Source organism: Nannobrachium achirus, assembly GCF_963921795.1.
Source record: "Nannobrachium achirus genome assembly, chromosome: 3".
Taxonomy (NCBI): domain Eukaryota; kingdom Metazoa; phylum Chordata; class Actinopteri; order Myctophiformes; family Myctophidae; genus Nannobrachium; species Nannobrachium achirus.
This window is the reverse complement of record NC_137812.1, coordinates 53508417-53530692: the sequence shown is the minus strand read 5'-3', so window position 1 is coordinate 53530692 and position 22276 is coordinate 53508417. Positions and strand designations below refer to the sequence as shown.

At 41.6% G+C, this 22276-nt stretch overlaps 1 protein-coding gene across 1 annotated transcript in view; it reads right to left on the bottom strand.

The window, feature by feature from the left end:
* tbck (TBC1 domain containing kinase) overlaps window positions 1-22276 on the bottom strand; it is a 97368-nt gene that overhangs the window by 16697 nt on the left and 58395 nt on the right. Inside the window, exon 23 of the mRNA XM_080720985.1 lies at window positions 16139-16311. Coding sequence (XP_080577111.1) covers window positions 16139-16311 — 173 coding nt within the window. The remainder of the gene's footprint in view (window positions 1-16138; window positions 16312-22276) is intronic.

Here is a 22276-nt window from a genome sequence, read left to right as displayed (position 1 = left end):
GGTTAAGTCCCAATGTTCCCCCGTCTACGAAATAAATGGAATGAGCTAAACAATCTCCTGCCCACCAAATAGCCAAGACGTTTTTGTATATATATGGATAGGCCAGAATATATTTTAGAAAGTCGTTTAATAAGTTTAACCCTGGCATCCCTATTTAAATTTAATTAAATTAATTTATTAAATTAATGAAAATATCATTGTTCCCCCAACGAAAATATTGAAATATTAAATTGAAAATAGAGCTTAAGTGGTAAACACAAATTTTAAGGTCAGTGTGTGTGTGTGTGTGTGTGTGTGTGTGTGTGTGTGTGTGTGTGTGTACAGTATGCCAACTTTGTCTGTGTGAGAACAAGCTGAATAATCGACAGGCAACTGTACAATTTAGCACACAACAATGTCTAGGAGTATTTATATTTGTGGATATTATTACAGGAAGGTTGAGTGTCTGTCAAACTGAATTTTGGAAAATACTACATAATTCAATTCTGCATAAGATCTGGGTAGAAGAACCAAATAACTTATGCTCTACCTACTATAGACTCGAGCGGCTAGCCCTCCAAATCCGCTCCACTCTGAATGGAGTTCTAGGGAAACTCACATTGGAAACAGTGGATAAAATTGAGCGGGCAGTCTCTCGCTTGTGGCCAAACTGTTATTGAGTGGATCCAATGAAAGCAACTCATATTGATCGACAAAAATGGTAGAGAAATGTATGAAAACATTGACAGAGGCAGGTGTACTTCACAAAATAGCATCTCGACTTCGGTTTGCATCGTCTGCACATTGTTTTCTTGTCTTTATAAACTCCACCATAACCCAATACACATCAACAGCGTTTTTGATGAAGTCATGTTATACCTTTATTGATCCCATGGGGGAATTTCATACATCTAGAGGCAGCACAGCAAGCACAGTAAGGAATGTACTGCCATATACAGCAATACAAAAGCAATAAAAGCAATAAGAAGTACCGTCATCACAGAACCGAACAGTATAATATTAGTATACAAAACAAATATTGCAATCACTGCGATGCCTATCAAATAAAGTGTCCATCTCAATCAGTGCAATGAAAAAGAAAAGCAGCAGCATTCACAGTGCAATCAGTACAATAACCATAACCTAACGCTAATGGTGTAATTAGAAGTTACCTGTGGAGCTACTACTAGACACGTCCTGCGCGCAAGGAGCGAAGAATATCATGGTTTCACTGAGTGGCAGTATTTTACGTGGACACTACGGTGAGCCACTCCCCCTCCATGGCCAATGCCCTGTCCATACTGTTGATGGCCCAGCAGCCATTCTAGCCATTCCACCTTTTTATTTAGAGGTTATGTTCTACCCACCCTCAGAAAGTACTATCAAAGCGCCCTTGACTAAGGCATTTAAACATGCAGGATTAAGTAGTAGGGGTTAGACCCTTGAGCCAGGTACTTTACATCAGATGGAACTATTCTGTTGCCAACATTAAGCCCCTGACAGACCGCGAGCGTCAGACGCGAGCACGTTATCAAAAGCTGTTGCAGCCATACTAGAGGCATCAATCGGACGCGTTAAAACCTGTCTCAGAGCTTGGTTCTATTTTGGAGTGTCAACGCTAGGCGAAGACCAGAGTGAAGGAGAAGAAAGTGAATGAAAAAATGGGACTCCCAGCGTGCATGTATGCATGCGTTTCCAATGTGAATTCTTGACGCATGTCACGGACACACGCATCAAATGTGCTTTCAATGTGCCACGGCTTTTAGATGACTGTGGCTGCCGTCTGCAACTCACAAGATTTGCGAATTTGTGAAATTGTATGTGTGAAGCAGTGCTGCTATTAAAAAGCATGCTTGCTCAGCACATATTTCCTGTTAAAGTAAAAAATGCCAAAGAAAAGAAAGAAAGAAAAACATTTGCAATCAATGTTGACATTTCAAGCTATCAAGCTGTGTTTTATCGAGTTGTTTCACACTCACTTATAAATATTCTCTACCAAATTATACATTTTTGTAGAAAGACAAAACAGCGGGGGTGAATAAAGGTCAGAGCTGATGCATAACATAATGAAAGATCAATCTGCGATAACAGGCTCAGTTCTCTCATCCTCATAGCCAGTAGTTGACAGACATCCTGAGTGTACGGGTTAAACATTTACACCCAAAATGAGACATTTTCTATCCTATGAAAAGAAAACCTATCCCAAGAAATCCTGGGAAACTGACTTGTTTTTAGCTACAGAAAAAAACGAATTGGTGAAAATTCAAAACTAAATGCAACAAGTAAATATGCATAAACCAATGGGTTCCCATTCTGAACACACTGCATTATTTGGTAATATTAAAATGGATTAAAGTGAAAGAATTGAATTATGTTCAATTAGAATTAATTGCGACCGAAGGTCACAGTTTACCATGAGAAATGTCACAGCTTGTATGTATGGGCATAAAATATATCTGTGTTGTGATGTCATGGGAACCACTCTAACAGAATCCCTTTATGCCCATATATGAAGATCACATCACTGTCACTCTGTGCCACATCACTGTGACTCGGACTTATCAGAATGGTATAAACATTGTTGACTATCTTGCAGGGGTCTCCATATACTGTATGGGTAACTGGTCCGATATACATCACTGGCCAGATGACCAAGAATTGGCGTGACCTCGCGAGGTCACATGTCGCCCTGAGGCGTCTCACTAGTATACCGGTAGTATAAACTGTGTATGCTGCTTGAGGTGCTATACAGTAGCTGTCAGCCTATACCTCCTGTGAGGAATATGAAATGTCAAGTTGATTGGCTGTGATCTACAATATCTACTGACGAACAGCCCCAGATTTGTACTGTAAAAGGAAGGGTTACAGATATTTTCATTGTATAAACAAACAAAAAAAATCTGTTAAAGAAAGTAACGCATGTCAAGCAACTCTGTTGTATGTCATGAAGCACAGAGAAATTGAAGGAATAACAACCATATTAGTTTCTCCTTCAGCAGAGGTTTGGTGACTGGTAAACGTACAGATACTGCCAGGTTCGGTTATTACCGTCCACTCAGACATACAGAGGACCCTTACATCTACCTAGATCCAAGACTGTGCAGCACTCAATTTGTGGATATCCCATAGATTATTTGCCGATTATGAATTCGATTTATGAACTGGGTTTAACTGAAAAACGCTTCTCATCCACAGGTTTCATATGGAGCTCACTGGGGAAACGATTCTGCCCGAATTATGGGCATCACTTGTGGTTGTCAGTCATTCAATTCATTTGAATCATTCGCGTCAGTCAATAATAAAGTGGACAGACAACCTGACAGTAATAAAAAAAGGTTCATATTAGTCTGGCGTCTGGTGGTTGTGACACAGCTTCTATCAACAGTGACAGCTGTCATTCAGACACCAGGCTGTTTGTTTGTCTGGCAGAATTATGACAAATGAATGATCAATGCGTTTGTAACACAAGGGACGAAAGGCATAAATCATTTAATCCCCATTCGCAGATTCAGGTGTCATAGCAGCAACATCAGTAATAATGAAACACAAGAGTACTGTAGGCCACTAACAGCTAAGAGCAAGTATCAAGAGCTGAACCAAAACAAATGAGAAAACAAATTAAACTAGAAGCAGTGCTCTTCCGAGCACAGGTCTCCACCAGTGGTGCTACTGTATAATAGGCCAATGTAAAAAGGGTGGCATGTGTTCTTCACCATAGATCTTTCATGGAAATCGGACGCTGCATGCATGATTTGAAGCATTGTGTTCCAAAAATGTGTTTTGCTAAACTCTACCTGCTGGTGGCGCTATAACAGGCCAATGTGAAAAAAGGTAGCATTTGTTCCTTGACGTAGTGGGAATATGTGTGGCAAATTTCACGGTAATCGCAAGCTGCGTTGATGATTTGAAGCATTTTGTTCAAAAACGGAGCAATCCTGCAAACTTTGGAAGCTAATATTAGCCAATCAGGATGGAATATGAAATATCAGACGGATCGGACTTGATCACATGACTATAGAGATACTGTGTACCGATTTGCGTGATTTTTGGATAAAATCTCAAGGAGTAATATCCAAAAATGTGTTTTACATAAGTCTGCCCAAAGGTGGCGCTATAAAAGGCTGATGTGAAAAATGCAGGGCAAAGGTTTATCCTTAGCCTCTAGGGAGTGCGCTTACAAAGTTTGAAACTGATCGATGGAGTTATAGGTAAAACCACAAATCGGCCTGTTATAGCGCCACCATGAGGCTGATTTAAAAAAAATTAAGTGGCATTTCTTCCTCGGCCTAGTGGGAACGTGTGTGCGCGATTTCATGATAATTGCACTTTGCGTTTGGGATTTGAGGCATTTTGTTCAAAACGGCTCAATCCTACAAACTTTGGAAGCCAATTTTAGCCAATCAGGAAGGAATATGCAAAATCGGACAGATCTGTGTCGATCACATGACTGTCGAGATACTGCCTACCGATTTGTAGGATTTTTGGACAAAATCTGTAAGAGTAGTGCACAGAAATGTGTTTTGCGAACATCGGCCACTAGGTGGCGCTAGAAAAGGCCCATTTGAAAAATTTAGGGCAGAGGTTCTAGATTGGCATCCAGGGAATGTGTGTGCTCACTTTGGCAGCGACCGGGCCAACAGCGACTGAGATTAGCTGCACACAAACTGCGATGACACACGGACGGACGCACGGACGCACGCACGCACACACGGACGGACGAAGGGGAAAACATACTCTCCCCCAAGCCTTCGGCTGGTGGAGACAATTAAGAATAAAACACTAGTGACCATAGGCATCACAGCATAATGCCAAACACACGGAACCCACCGAGTTTATTATAGTTAAAGAGGTGGTGCCATAGTTTTGTATGTGTCTATGAAGTTAACATTACTCTAATAGACCACTGGGTGGGGTTATAATGTGCAAATATGTCTTCCCTGTGTATTTTTGGTTACTTCCTGAAAGCTGAAAGCCTCTGAGTCAAAAGGCCCAACTGAAAAACACTGAGTTAATGACATCATAAACTCATCCCCTCCCCTTTTACCATACACTCAACACTGTGGGTGTGGCTAACTTCAGCTGGGTCACCACCCACCTGACAACCAGGCATACTTAATGAACTGGTGGGTGTGGCCACATAAAAATATAACTTTAACTCTTTCTGTACACTTTGTTGGAAAACATCTTTTACAAAACAACAATAACTCACTAAATGTATTGTGTTTACAAAACAAACTAAAAGTTATATAGAAAATATAATTTTATTTTATTCCATTATGAGTGGATATGAGATCTATACATTATTTTAGCTGTACAGGTTTTACGTAATATTTTTTTCTGATCTTTTGGAATCTCACTCATGATAAATACCCCATATTACAATAACAAATAATCTAAGATGACAAAACTAATAAAAAACTAGACTAAATCTAAGCCTTTTCAAAAACAAAATAAAAACTAATGAAAATTTCTAAACTATAATAAATACTCTAACCTTGACACACTCGCGCACACACGCAAGCACACACAATAAAGTACCCATCTGTTTGTTCAATGTTTTTTTGAGTGGTGCAAGTGCTCCCATGCTTGACTGAGTGTGTAGCTATGTACAGTATGTAGCTAAGTATGTTTGCGGTATACTATAGTAGCAACAGCTGCAATACCGCTGGGTGACCAAGTGGCGGGACTGGGTGACCAATAAGTGCTGCTGTTGAGCAGACCACACAGACACGTGCATTCACGCGCAAACTAGGGGTGGGCGATATGGCGATAATTATCGTCTCGACGATACAGCTTTGCCACGATATGCCATTTCAGAGTATCGTTTCTCTCGTGATACAAACAGTCATACAGAAAATCATCTCTCTCTCTCTCTCTCTCTCCACAAACACACACACTGAACGAACGAGCAGCTAGTAAGCTCAGTCGAAAACACAAACTCACATTATGCTACAGCATGGCCAGATTATCTACACGCTTTACGTGCAGAAGCACAGGGCAAAAGTGACTAAATCTATAGCAGAGGCTGCTGCGCTAAAACAGTGAAACATGTTCGCGAAGCGTCTATTTTTTCCCCCTTGCGAAGCGTCTTTTTTTTTCTTTTTTTTTGCAAAGCGTCTATTTCCCATGTTATCAACAGAGCTTTTCCGATCTTTCACTCCCTGTATTGCTCTACATAATGCATTTAATCATGAGCAGCATGCGTATGCACAGTCTGCTGGGCAGCCTGCTTGTTAGCATTGTGCTAACTAAGATAAAGTAAACACATCTCCGACTCAGATCGTCTGTAACCTCGCATCACCAGGCTTTCCGCTGGGGGAAAGCCTGGTCTTCGTTTACTAAACGGGCCGTTTGATCCGGTCGGGAGCGGAAGATCTCCTACGTTTTTCTGTAGTCCAAAACGGACTACACTTTGGCCGGAAACAACGATCGGAAACAGTTTCAACCCAGTTAGCGCATGCGCAAGTCGTTAGCCATGTAGTTAGCGCATGCGCAAGTACGGGTTAAAACTGTTTCCGGTCGTTGTTTCCGGCCAAAGTGTAGTCCGTTTTGGAATACAGAAAAACGTAGGAGATCTTCCGCTCCCGACCGGATCAAAAGCCCGAAATTGGAAGCCAGCCCAGGCTAGATCGTCTGCTGTGGTGTCCAGCGTTGCCAGGTGTTGTTTGTGAGAGAGAAACAAGCAACCAAGTCTATGATTATAGATTATTATATGATTAAGTAAAACTAAAAGTATCAATAGGTTACTGTGATATAGAAATACTGTGTTACAAGTAAAAGTACGGAATTCAAGATTTACTTGGGTAAAAGTATAAAAATATTGTCATCAATAAGTTCTTATCAATAAGTTCTTAAAGTACCAAAAGTAAACATACAAAATGTTTGAAAATAGCAGATCTACATGCTAGCTTGCAGATCATCTATTTTCAGTGGTTTCTGTATGTTTTATAATTTATATCTGCAAAGTAGTTTTTAAATAATTGTAGAAGAGTAAAAGTACAATATTGGGATCCGAGATGTAGTGGAGTAGAAGTAAACATATTGGAAATACACAAGTAAAGTACAAATGCCTCCAAATTGTACTCAAGTACAGTGTTTAAGTAAATGTACTTAGTTACTTTCCACCGCTGCGGGGGGGCAAGTGGCCAAGACCTGAGGGCAAGTAGAACATGACCTGTACTTGCCCGACGGGCAAGTGCCTCTGAGACCTTAGTGTCAACCCCTGTAACTGTATTGTAAAATACGGAGTAATTCTGTAAAAAGACTTTGGTTGGTCGTAGGGTAATTTGTTTTCCCCTAAGTTTCAATGGTAAGGCATTGGTTGTTGTCAACCTGTGGGTCGAGACCCCCAGAGAGGTCCCGAAATGATTTAGCCAAATTGTTTTGAAAATAGCCGATCTACAAGCTCACAACACTCAAAAACATTTTGAGGGAACCCATAAAACATTTCTGGGACCCATATGAATGACCTGAACCATCATCACACCAACTAGTAAATATTTTGAGGTAAAAAATGTTAATTGTTTAATCAAAAATCAAAATATGTTATCATTAAAAAAATCATAGATTAGGCAATCTATCTTTCTATCTGCAGCATAAAAATGAATGGATTATCAATAGAATATCTGTGTGGGTCTAATAAGCATAATAAACCTAAAAACTCGCATAAAACAGTATCGTGATAATATCGTGTATCGTGATACAGCATGAAGAGTATCGTGATACTGTTTTTTTCCAGTATCGCCCACCCCTAGCGCAAACACACACACACACACACACACACGCACACGCACACGCACACGCACACGCACACGCACACGCACACACACACACACACACACACACACACACACACACACACACACACACACACACACACAACCCAAGTCTAGCATCAAATCCTCCAAGGTCTTCGCCACTGACTTGCTGCTACTCCTTGCCATATCTGCACCTCATGCTTTATGCTAAATAAAGAGGGCTTTGGATCAGTGTTCCAACTTCTGAGGATGAGGAAGAGATGCCTCAGAAATACTCAGACACACCTGTGGGTGGGGGTTGGGGGGCATGAAACAAGGAGCAAATGTCTTGTTGCTGTGTGAATTATGAAAGCAAGTTTGGCATTTGAATGTAATCATAAATACAGATAACATCTCTCCCAGGACTCTGACAAGCGTGGAGACCTTTTATAGTCAACAAATTCTCTTAAGTCCAATCAATCTAAGAGCATGAAAAACAGAGGATTGGCTTAAAGACAACAGAAGAGTGAGAGACTAACTAATGGTTCAGAGGGTGTGTGTGTGTGTGTGTGTGTGTGTGTGTGTGTGTGTGTGTGTGTGTGTGTGTGTGTGTGTGTGTGTGTGTGAGAGAGAGTGAGTGAGTGAGAAGAGACAGGGACAAATATATTGATCTATAAATAATACTTACCAGATAAGCTTCCACAACAACACTTTTTGTCACACATCATTCAGTAATACGAGATAAGAGTAATTCAAAAGTAATAAAGGGTGTGTGTGTGTGTGTGTGTGTGTGTGTGTGTGTGTGTGTATGCGTGCAAATAGAGATAGTGAAAAGGTATTAAGGACTAGATAAAGGAATCAGAAGAAGACATTGACCTTGTGGTCTTTTTAAGCCACACAGCTGTCAATAAAGCAATTACACTGAAAGCTTGGACAAAATGTTCACAGTTTCAGATATGGTAGAATTTCCCTAAATGGGCTTGGAGGGACCCACCAAATGTTCGCTTTGATTGAACAGTGCACGCTCTATAATTGAACAGTGCAATAATGTTCATTTACTGTAATATTAATCATATATATGGTTGCAGCTACAGTAAATGTGTCAATGGCTCTGAATAAGGCCTAAGAATGCTAATGACCTATTTGAATTGCATATGCTTTCCTTCATCATAATCATGCTGAGTTTTCAAAGTATCACAATGGCTTATATATTCAGAATAATGCCACTGCATGCAATTCAAGGCGTTCGGCATATGGCGTTTTCTAAAAAGCAGGCACTGTTCTCTAGGGAATTTCTTCAGCAGTAAAGGGATTTCTTCTGCAAGGCAAGGAGCCAGAACAACGAGTAGTATAATTGAGGCCATGATCTGAGAAAACGCTGACATTGATATTATCTCCCGCAGCACACATGCACCAGACATACTCATGCACATTGTACTCACACCACACACTGGTACAAGGACACAAGTGTACAAGTGGGACCGACTGACCGACACAGAGACCAACCGACACGCAAACGTGCGCGCACGCACGCACGCACGCACGCACGCACGCACGCACACACACACGCACACACACACACGCGCACACACACACACACACACACACACGCACACACAAAGAAAGGTTTTCCCCATTAAGTTTCCAGTCTAATTCTGGGTTCTTAATATCCTTGTGAAGTGAATATCATTTTCTCAAGAAGTCCTTTGTATTTTTCGCTGACAGAAAAGAGAACCCAAAGTATTAGGGACCAGACAAACATTTTACATTTCTTTGGTGTCTCTGGATCTCAGCCGATGAAATGAAAAGAGTATTGAATAAGCAACTCCCTGAGTATTGATTGAGTAAGCAACTTGCTGAGTATTGAATAAGCAACTTGCGATGCATTAAAGCTTAATGACTCAGAAAGCCTACGCACAAAATTACAGCGGGGGAAGGTCATGGTTTCTTACATTGTGTTCAGTTATTGCTGAAATGGCATATTGACAACATTGATTAAATCCTTGAGATTAGAATATAGCCTGAAACTAAAACTGAACCATATTTACCACCAGAAATAAAATAATGAACTGATGCTTCACAATGCCCTCAGTAACCTGTATCACTTGTGGGAAAATATTCAAAATGACGATAAGTAGTTAATGACAATTTTCCTATGGCAAAACAGATGAGTTGTAAATTACATACGTTAAAATTAGATCAGATTTCACGACACAGAGCCTCATACTTTTACAGAACAGGAAATAATAGAACTAAGTTATCTTCTACAGCCTGCTATGGATTGAATGCACACTGTACACTGTACTGTGGGTGTACTTTAAGTGTGCCACTGGCAGCATGATCTAATTTTGGGGACAGTCAGGTCAGACTGTTTTTGCACATTGAGCCCAGTAGAGTTTCAGATCAAACTATCCATGCCCTGCTATTGCTTTCCAGGGAGTGAAGGTAGAGATGGTGGATGGTCACCATGGCACTTTCACAGATTGACTGTTTCTACCAACAGCTGACAATTACAGTCAGATTGTCCAATTATGAAGCTGCTTTAAATTGGGTCCAAGTACTGCTGGATCATGGCCCACCGACCACTCATGGTGGTCGTGTGGTCAGATGATCAATCAATCAATTGTGTTCCACCTTGGATCAATGGGACTAACGTAGTATACTTTACATTGGTATTTATTGGTATCACTTTTTAATATTAATTTTATATTATCATTAAAATCATAGTGTTATGCTAATTATTTGGAGGCCCACTTGCAATACCCTCTCAGCCCACAGGTTGAGAATAACTACTATAGTAGTGTGTACATTAAGAGGTAAATAACATATGGGTCCGAATTCCAAAATGGCTGAACATTTCCCATAGGTTCATAGGTCTGTATTTTATCCTTGAACATCTGCGGTAAGTAATTGAAATGAAGAATGTGTATTGGAGTAATTAAAATACATATTTGCTAAATGTCCTTGTCCTATGTTCTGTTGGTTAGACATGATTGTGTTTGCAACTGTGTATATGTAGGCCTACTGTGCATGTACACATGCACACGTGTATGTATTCATGTGTGTGTGTGTGTGTGTGTGTGTGTGTGTGTGTGTGTGTGTGTGTGTGTGTGTGTGTGTGCGCGTGTGAGTGTGTGTGTGTGTGTGTATACTGTACGTATGTTGGTGTGTTATCGTACAAGTGGACATAGGTGAGTGGATAGAACATGGTGGTGCTGAGGTTCAAAACACAACATTTATCTTGTGTTTTTTTGTGTCCGGGTAGCTCAGTCGATAGAGCACTCGCCTTTCTACCACAAGGCCACCGCCAGCTCGTATTCACGATATTCCTGGCCCCGCCCCCGGCTTCCTGTTCATATCCTGAAAGAGGCGGAGGCTGAAAAAACTGGCCTGAAAAACATCATTTGGTTTCCTGTTGTCCTTGCATTAAAGTGTCAGTAGTTGGCGTTCTGGGCTCTGAATGTACCTGGGTTGCCATGTCTGCTTATAATAAGCAATGTGTGTCTTTAAAAAAATAGTATAGTTGTTTATTGGGCTTACTTTCTAATATTTCTTAAACCAGTGGTTCCCAAATCTTTTCATATCAAGGACCCCATATCAAGGACAACTTTAGTTTTTTACAACAAGGGTTCATATTTTAGATTGTAATGAAAGAATATAAAAGATGAGTGTCAAAATTATTTCATTTACTTCTTTCTATTGTTTTAGAGATTCTTATTTCAATGTTTGGGGGCATGGGTACAAGTGGCTAAATAAGCCCATTCCCAAGATACAACGCAACCTTTCATGGTTGGATGTGACTTATGGGGGCTAGAAGTGTTACTGTAAATAGCATTAAAGAAACTGCTGGCTTATTGTGTCTAAAAATACATATTAAGCCACTTGTACACATGCCCCCATGCGTACGCATGCCCCACATTTTAGCATGGTAAACACAATAAAACAATAGAATAAAGCAAATGAAAACATTTTAACATTCACTTTTTCTTTTCTCTAATGACAATCTAAAATATGAACCTTTGTTGTAGAAAAACAAAGTTGTCCTTCAACATATTTGTCTACAGTCGCAGAACCCCATCTGAAAATATGTGGTCATGATATGTTTTAAATAGCAAACATACAAGCTTGCCGATCTGCTATTTTCAAATGTAAATGTAAAGTATTATAGCCTATAGTTGCTTCTGTTGGGCTTATTTCTTTGGCAAAATCTGGCAACAGACAATTCCCTGTCACTTCCTTTTTGGGAGGAAGTGAAAAGATGTTTTTTTAAGCTGTAAAAGAAAATGGCAGCCTCCATAGAGAGGGCCAGGAATAACGTGAATATGAGTAGCACAGCTTAGGTGTGGCAATGCGTGCATTAAGTACTGGAAGCTGATGGTAGGTTGCACTACCACTCAGCAATCCATCTCCCAGGGGTCTAGCGCATTGCAAAACTGGGATACCGACAATACGTCTCTCCGACCTACCTAGTACTTGCTCTTGTTTTTTCATCCTCAGGGCCACCGTATAGGTGTCTTGAAGCAGACAGTCATTACTTGTGATGAGCCTTTGACATTTGACCGCTGTGCTGTGTTCCGTCTGTATGTTTTTTGAGCGAGTGCAGACTGAGGGGTTGCAGATAGAGCCAAGCTATGGATCAATGCTACCGCCCATACAGATGAGCCTCTGCACAGGACGCTGAATGAGAAAGATTACAGCAATCACTTGGGCACACAGGAGATGGGGCTGACAAGAGCGTTTGGTATCTGAGAGCAACGCGCTCAGGTGTGAAAGGCAAACAGGGCCAGGGCACAAAAACTAACAAGGAGCTCATCTGAAACGTGGCATCACATCAGTGAATACACCGCATCACACATCTGCTGCTGTTATGGGGCCATGTTTTGGAGTATGGCAACAGGGAAATGCAAGCCCTTTTTATAGGCAACGAAGAGCAGCGTGTTCACGAATCCACATGATCCACGAGTACTGACGCAGAAATGCAGCCTGGATGTTGAGAGGAATTAAAATCATTGGTGTGGGTGTGAGTGTGTGGGTGTGTCAGTGGGATGATTCAATGACCACCTTCCAAGGTCCAACCGATATAGTTCGCTAAATAAAAGCCATACAAAATCCAGATGGTTCAGATGTTGTGTTCTAACAGAACTGTCCACCCCCGCACCTGCTCTCGACATTGATCCAACTCATCTACAGTACTACACATGCTTTATCCTGGTATTGCTTTGTAACGTGTTCCAAAGCACAATCACAGGCCTGCTTCAGCTCTGAGTGTTTACCAAACATAACTGATGTCAAACATTTCTCCTTGTTCATTTCATTGAGTGTGCCTGATGTAGTAGTACTCGAAATGCTAACCACCGTGACTTCATGTACCACCGCTGACTTCACCAACCCAACCTCCTCTCCAACATCCAACACTGTCTCACTCTCAGCTATTCTACTGTCTGTCAACATAGTATACTGTCTCAGCTAACCTGTCTGTCAGCATAAATGTACTACTGTACTGTCTCACTCTCAGCTATCCTACTGTCTGTCATTGCAGAAAATATACAAAGGAAGTGCACAGCCACCTCTGTTTGTTTGTTTGATATGAATTGTTTTGAGATGAATGTGACTACACAGTAAAATCCTTAGTGTTCATTTAACTCAGAATAGCACACGCTTCAGAGTGAAATCAACATTGTGTGGGCCTGCGCTGGGGTGTGTGGGTAGTGGAGACAGGGGTAACAGTGTTATGGCAGACACATCCAGTGTGTCCATACTAACCACATGTCAGGCTTAGATTCCCAGCCTAAGAATTTATTCTGTCAGGCTGATCGTAAATTATTGGCGAGCCCTGATGGATGGCAACAGTCTGCGACCAATCCAAGCTTGGAAATGGAAGCCCCGAATAAAAAAACATACTGCAGCGAGAAGGAAAACATTTCATGTGACTTCAGAGTTCAGACACACAATTTTAAATGTGGACGCTGTTAATCTATGTATTTTCTCTTTAGCCTTTATCTGTTTGTCCATGAAGAGTTGACTGAGAATGGGTGGCCCTTTCCAGCAACCCCCATTTCACATGTACCATTACAAACAGCCAAGCCTGGGAGCCGCCAAATACAATCACAGTCTGCTACTAGTGGTCACTGGAGCAGCTCCAAGGAAGCAATTTAGGTGCAAGTGCCTTGCTCAAGGGGCACATTGATGGTAGTGGTTGGGGTGCATTTCTGATTCAATCTTCACAGTTCACACCATGATTCTTTTACCCTGTCTGATGATTACAAACTACCTTAAATGCATGGGGTCTTTTTGCAAAAGACCAGCAGAAAGATTCAGCAGTCACTGAATCTGGTATCAGTATCAGCTATATACTGTAAATGCACCATTTGCCATTTTCAATGCATATCAAAGGCATATGACGAAGTACTGTATAAATTAGGCTTGCATGGTTAAAAGATGCGTCGGTCATAGCCTCTACCTACATGTGCAGATCTGGCTGCAACATCCTGTGTTTCAGTCTCACACAGAACCTCTGCTGTGTTTCTCTATCGCCCTCTTTTCCTGTCTCTTTCCACTGACTGTCCTGACCTACATAATAATTAAAGCAAGACTCTTGACAACATTGCTGCTTGTAAGTAAAGTAGCAGATAAATCGGTTGCCTTTAATATATGAAGTAATTTAGGATTCCTATTTTTAAACAGCAGAGACCATATCATATTTTACATTATGTTTATTCTAGGAAAAGTGTGCATGATAAATTATATCATTTATAACAAAACACACTTCACTTTAACTAGTATATAATTACTACTAATGCGCTCACAGAAAAACACATGCGCTGACACACTTTTGCTCCAAAGTGTGGTCTAATAACGAGTTGGTGTAATTATCTGCTGTAATTCAGATTAGATGCAAGTTAATTGCATGAAGTGGAATTCTATGGCCACCACTGCAGCATAACAAGTCAGGTCAATGAGTTCCTCCAGCACACACAAGATTGAACAAAGCATTCAAGCTTCTGTGATTCAACCACTGTGGCTGAATCTGAGGTGGGACTGGAGGATGAAAAGTAGTACGTCCAGATAATAACCAGCACAGACAATCAATTCCTGACAGCATTAAATAAAGATAGACACATACTTCAAATAGGATGCAGCCCAATCCAATATTGTGGGATGACAAGTTTGCGGATGGTGAATAGTGAGTGAATGTGTGTGTGCGTGTGTGTGTGTGTGTGTGTGTGTGTGTGTGTGTGTGTGTTGTTGACTAGCACCGATATGCACCGATAATATGACCGATATAACCGATATGCGACTGATATGACTGATTTGACATATAACTTTTTAGGGTTAGGGTTAGGGTTAGGGTGAAATATATCCCTTAAATCACGCTCAGTTTAGTTATCCAGGCCAGCATATGGCCTGACATGTAGTGATTTTCATCTCTGTGGACTTATCGTCATCTTTAACATAGTGCATCATATTTGTAAAAGAAAAGACACTCGCTCACGGATTTCTGCTGAAGTGCAATAATCCTACTTCCGCGGTAACCGCAAGATACATGAAAGAAGAAGAAGCTAGACCAATCACAGACGTCGATTTCACCGGATGTACATTTTTAGCAGTATGGGTAATGCAGTTCTTCTCTGTGCGATCTTGATTAAACCTGTTTTTACTAAAACTAGAGTGATTGCATGCATACTCGGGGGTTCTACAGGAGCATATAGAACCATTTACAACCACCAGCCTAGTGGTAAGTGTACATTGAATTGCTACGACTTTGTGGCTGATAATGAAAAACCCTATGGTGAAAATGAATGGGACGTTTACTTCCGACACCTCACTGCGATGCTCTATCGCGAAATTGCATGTTTAACCCGCATACCAACCCCATCTTTCAAACATGGCAGCCATATTTGTTTACATAACAAGAAAACATAATGGCTGCTATCTCATGAATGGCTGAACGGATTTCCAAGCAGATTTTTTTTGTTTGAAAGCTGTGAACAGCGTGCACACACGTGGTGCATGATCTAGGCATGGAATTGCATGATCCGTGCACTATGAATTACATGGAAGTCTATGGAGACTGGGGGCTGCCTGGAACTTGGAAGCCATTTTGAAAATGCGCCGACTGAGTTAATAAAGACATCGGTAGAATCGGTATCGTATCGGATCACAAAAAAAGTCTATCGGTCGGTCACTACTAGCAATTACAGTGATGTATTTCTAATGTCTCATTATGCAATGTGGGGTGTTTGTGCATTTCGGTAGTATTTGTGTTTGTGTATGAGTGTAAATATTAAATAAGTATGGGGAGCCTAATTGTCCGATCATACAGTGGAGAGAGAGAGAGAGTGTGAGTGAGTGTGTGTGTGTGTGTGTGTGTGTGTGTGTGTGTGTGTGTGCGTGCGTGCGTGCGTGCGTGCGTGCGTTCTCACCAGGTCTGTCCTGGGCATGTCTTGGTAGTCGGAGGTGTAGTACATTGGCAGCTTGGTGAAGCTGCTGTCCCCGGCTGCTTTAGGCGGTTGGGCGTGCTGCCGGTATGTAGCACTCCTCGGTGTCCAGCAGAACAGACTGATGGAGTCTCGGACGCATTTCTCAATGTCGATCTCTGGGAAACAAGGAGAAATGGAGATGAACACATTTCGATTTCTCAGTAGAGAACGATGTCCCCCAGACACTGGCTGTGACTTTTATATACTGAAAAAGTTGCTGTGTGGAAAATATCACTTGCTGACCTTTTGTTGGCGAGGTAACTTGGTTTACATATCATGTAAATATATGTCTTGTTTTTCTAATCAATTATTTTCATCACAATGATTGCAACACTTTATTGATAAGAACAATATCACGGGCTCATGTTTCTTTTTTTTTAGTTTTTTCAGTATCTCATCTGCAACAAACACATTTCTTTCTTCTTTCTGTGTTGTCATTATACTGTATTTTATCACTGTGGTTTGCATTACTTTATTTTTATATTTTTATATACACTAAAGTAAAACTCATGTCTCAGTGACACCCAAACCCATGTTCTTGCAGGATTTAACTAAGACACGTTGGCTGATTTCTGCTCTTAGTTTTTAAGTTCAGGGCTCTGGGATGGCCAGTCCAATATTCAGGCTGTGCATGGATGACAGAATTAATAAATAACTAACTCATTAAGGAGTACAAGCAGTAGAGTTACGAAATGAGGGTGATATTGCATTCAATTAAATTTCAGGCAGACTTTTGCCACTTGTTCATTTCCTTAGGCAAAAACATGGGAGCCTATGCAAATATACAAGGTAGGGTTTAGCAGGTCAAACGTGACATGCTCACACAATTCCTGCCAATTAAAGCACATTGACCATGGCAATGAATAGTCATGAATACGTTCAAAGTAGTAATTCAAACACCTTGACTGAGCACCACCTCACTCCATTTCAGTTCTGGACAGAACCCTTCGATTCCAAACGGTGGAGTGCTTGCTCCAAAACAGAGGCTTAGAGAGAAAACTTTGTTGCTCTCTTTTTCACTCTCCGTGGCTTCTAAAGCCTCTGGGGTAGCATCCCTCCTCATTCTCCTTCCTCTCACGTTGGGTACAGAGGAGGATTAGGGGAAAGGGGACTCACTGGATTAGCTGAGGATTTGGGGGTGAATTGAAAATTCTCCCCTCCTACTAGGTTGTTCACTCTCTTTCTCTTTTAGTAGCCTCTTTTTTTTTTGCACATTAACGACTGGTCTGGCTAATGAGAGCCCCGTGACATGACCTAGCACCTGGCTGGGGCTCAAATGAAACTAAATAGAAGATGTATCATTTTCCTTTCCTCCAAGGCCCCACGGTGGTGTCATGGATAGGCAGTGGTCCGGGGTACTCCCATGGGCTTGGACCTCACAGATTCAGTTTCACTGGGGTTCATTCCAGCGCGAAAAACACAGCGGTGGTGGTCCGAGATTCTTCACCCGCTTGCAGAAAGGTTTCAGGGAGAAGCACATTGTCCCTCCCTGGGGCGATGAATGCCTCATGCAATCACTCCTTCCAGTGAAACAGAGGCAGGGATGAAGGAAAGCAGATTGATAGCTGCTTTAACAAGGCAGCCCCAGGCTCAGCTGGGCATTCCAATGTAACCAGACAACTCGTTTTTTTTTTTCTTCTTTTTTTTTTGCAATGGAATGGTTTCTGTTTTTTGGAGGTCTTTCTTTCTCTGTTAGACCTGACCAATTAGATGCGGTCATTTTTTACTAGAGGTATTTGTGAGCCACAACCTGTGGCCACAAATCAAGCGCTGGACAGACAATAACAACTGTTCCAACAAAATGGTGCTAGGGGGGTGGATGGAATCGGTCTGTAGTTTTGAGACGAAGTGAAAATGAAAATGAAAAAGGAATACAATAGTGAGAATCAGTGTTGACATAAGTTTGAATAAATACATTTCATTTTTATGTTTTCAATCCATTCCATTCTGTTAATAATTTGAGAACGAATGGCAGAATCCTCATGAAACTGCCCTGAAGAACTCATTGAATTTACCTTTGAAAGGGTCAATATCACAATCAAGGTCAAGGGAGAATGGATGGGTGAATTGTCAGAACACTTGGTGGGAGTGATCAGTAGCCTGCCCCAAAAAGATGATTAACTCTTGGGATGAAAATGCACCCCAAGGGGGATAAAAATCCAAACAAGTTAAGAAACAAGGGCATAGTCCAAATTAGCTCTGGTCCAGAGCATCAGCTGCACTGACGCTCTGACAGACGGCTGGCTAAAAGACTAGACCAGGATTTCTCTACTCCTACGAGGGCTCAGCTTCAGTCAAAATAAACAAAACTACTTCGCTACTCACCTAACCAAAGTTAGTTTTGCGTTGTTGAAAGTCTATTCTCCGCGGTGGGAAACCTCTCAGCACCCCACCCACTCTGTAAATTACACTATTTTTGTCATGAAATAAAATGCACCCACCTCGAGCCACCGCAGGCACAACCCGGAAATAAGCGGTGGTCGAGTTGGACACGGTGGCGGTCGAGTTGGATGTGTTTTAATTCACGACAAAACAGAGTGGGTGGGGTGCTGAGAGGTTTCCCACCGCAAGAGAATAGACTTTCAACAACGGAAAACTACCTTTGGTTAGGTGAGTAGCGAAGCAGTATTGTTTATTTTTGACTCAAGTGGAGCCCTCGTAGGGTTCGTAGCTCTGGTCTGACACGCCTGTCAGAGCGTCAGACCAGAGCTAAGTTGAAAGATGCAATTCTGGGAAATTGCAAGTGTGGTTGCACTGACGCTGACCATTTATATTATATATTGTGATGTCAAGTGAAGCATGACCAATCCTGATATCTGGCCTTACAACCCAGATAAGTTCAGTTAAAAGGTTAGCAGAAAACAGGTTCACTTTAGCTGTATAAAAACTCTCAGACCTAGAACAACAGTGTGTTGCCTATAGCAACCACAATAATAAAACCACACTAATAATTAGTCATATTTCAGGTGTAAAGGGCATATCTTGATAAATGCATAGTGTAGGTGGAGGTATGCACTCTGAGTGCAATCTTTCTAGTTATACCATGCAACAATGCCAACAACACAAAAAGAGAACAATTATGAGTTGTCACACATGCTCACATGATGCAATCTTACAGTGGACAGTAGAAAGAGGCAGGGTTTGACGGGCCCTGAATTACAAGTCCCTCTTGTAAGCACTTCCAAGCACAAAATGCAGCACACACAAGATCAGCCAAACACACAAAGAAGAAGATGAAAAAAAAAGAAAAAGAAAGATGGACCCATACAGTCCTAAATGTTTTTAACAATTACATATGATATGCAGATCTATAAATAATCATTACGATTATAACAAGAAGATATTGTAGAGGCACCAAGGCTCGGGTCATTGCAATTTGATTGCTTGCATGCCATGTGTTTCAGGAATGTAGCTTATTCTACAACTCACTCTGGACAAGTATATAAAACTAGAAAAATGTGACAGGTCTCTCCACCTGGCCATGTAGTAGAAGTCAATCTTAGCCAATCAAAGTGATATTATGGCAGATCGGACCGGTCCATCTTCATGACATGACAACAGAAATAATGAGTACAGCGTTTTACCTTATTTTGTAAAAATCTGCCTCCTGGTGGCGCTATAACAGGCTAATGAAAAGTTTCACGGCAATCAGATATTGTGTTCATGATTTGAGGCATTTTGTTCAAAATGGACCACTCCTGCAAATTTTAGATGCCAATCATAGCCAATCAGGATGGAATATGAAATATCGGACAGATCCGTATTGATCACATGACTATAGAGATGACGTTTGGACAAAATCTGTAGGCGTAATAGCCAAATATGTGTTTTGCAAAAAATCGGCCTGCTGGTGGCTCGATAACGGGCTGATGTGAAAAATGATGTGGGCCACTAGTTCTGCTCCGGCCTCCAGGCAGTGTGCGTGCAGAGTTTCACATTGATCAGTCCAACAGCGTTAAAGATTAGCTGTCCACAGATGGACGGACGGACGCAGGGGTGTCGCACCAAATTCTGGGCCCTGGGTAAAAGGATTCGCTGCGGGCCCCCCATGAATGTTCTTCATAGGGAGAGGGGGGTTTAACCCATTTAGACTGGGAACGCATTATTTTGTGCTTTGCAGGCTTGTAGATCTGCTATTTTTGAAAAATAGTGAACATTTGTGCAAGTCTTTGAATATTTCAAATCCTTCTAAGGTTGTTTTTAAAAAACAGTTTCTATATCAGTGGTGCTCTAACTTTTTCATGTGAAGGACCCCCACAATGATATGTATTTGGCCTTGGACCCCCATCTCAAAATATTTAGTTCCAGGGACCCCCCAGAAGCAACTTTTCAAAAATAGCAGATCTACAAGCTCGCAGCGCGCCACGCTGTGAGCTTGTATATCTGCTATTTTTCAATAGCTGGAGGCCCCTCCACCTAGGGCCCTAGTAACTCAGTCACACTTTTCCCCCCCTTGTGACGCCCCTGAGGTCGGAAGCACACGCAAACACACGAACACACAAGGACACACAGGGGCAAATACATAGTCTCGGCCACGCCTTCGGCTGCTGCTAAGAAATGTATTGTATTCATAGATTTGTTAATGGTACTATGCATTCATAGAGATATGTCTTTCAAACTCAATATTCTATTCATTCTGAATATAGCATTCCTGGTGTTCCGGTTTGTGTGTGCATATGTGTAGATTTTGCGGTGCTGTGGGTAGTTTTGGGCAGCTTGCGGTTGTTTTTCTCAGAGTTAAGTGTCTATAACTACAGCTCATCAGTTCCCTGCCGAGGCACACTCATTGAGACGGATGCTAATGTCCCGTGAAGCCAAATGCTGCTAGATCATCAGTAAACACACTGCTCCTGCCAACCCACCAGCTAGCCAGTCAGCCAATCAGCCAGCCAGCCAGTCAGTCAGCCGGCTGGCTACATGGTCAGGCCCAAATTGTGATTCACTGAAGTCTCCAAAGAAAAGAAAGTTAAAGACTACCTAAGGCAACAGTTTTGGGGGAGAATCACAAAAGGAGACAAGTCATTAAAAAATGTCAGGTTGAGATGTATGTCTGGCTCCAAGGTAAAACACTGTAGTGCTGAGCCCTTGCCCATTTTCCTGTTCCATTACTGCAGTCTTTGATATTCTGAGGGTGTTATCCCTCACTAACCTTTACATAGAGTTGTAAGGCAGAGAATGAAATATGAACTAATGTGGACACATGCCACTGGGTTAGGAGGTTATGTCTTCCGAATGGGGCAATAAATTACTTTGGGTAATGACACAAAACGATGACAAAGCGGGTTGAGATTGATTCCAATCGTGGGATCCAGATATTAGATTTGCACTGGAAGTGGGTGGGCAATTAGTTATATATTTGAAGTGCAGAATTTGAGCTTAAAGTTGCAAACATAAATGAATGTAAGTGAACCAACTATAATGGACACTTTTCACAGTGTGATCTGATATTGTTCACACAGCTGCACTCGGTCGAGGTGCCAACTTGCACCTTGTGCACTCGTGGCCATGTATGGCCTACTTGTGCGCCAGCAGAGCGTGCTTGTTATTTATACTAGAAGCGTCTAGTCGGCGACCTGGCCAACTCGGAACAATGTAAATAGGGAATGAATGCCCCGCCCTTTAATGCAAACCCCATTATACCTGTTTTCATAGGACCTGTTTTGACCATCTGTCTGCCTGTGTCCATTTATGCCCATATATGGAGATCTCTGTATCTGTCTGTCTGTGTCCCTTTTATGCCCGTATATGGAGAACTTTGTGATTCTGCGTCCATTGTATGCCCATATATGCCATATATGGAGATATCTGTTTATCTGCGTCCATTTTATGCCCATATATGAGATCTCTGTCGCTTTTTCAAACAGATGGTCAAAACGGGTCCTATGACAATAGGTATAATGGGGTTTGCATTAAAGGGGGAACCGGCACTGTGTCTGCAACACAGTCGGAGGAACAGACAGATACAGAGATCTCCATAATGGGAATAAAGGGACACAGACAAACAGATGGAGGAGGAGACAAACTTAATGCAAACCCCATTATACCTGTTGTCATAGGACCCGTTTTGACCATCTGTTTGCC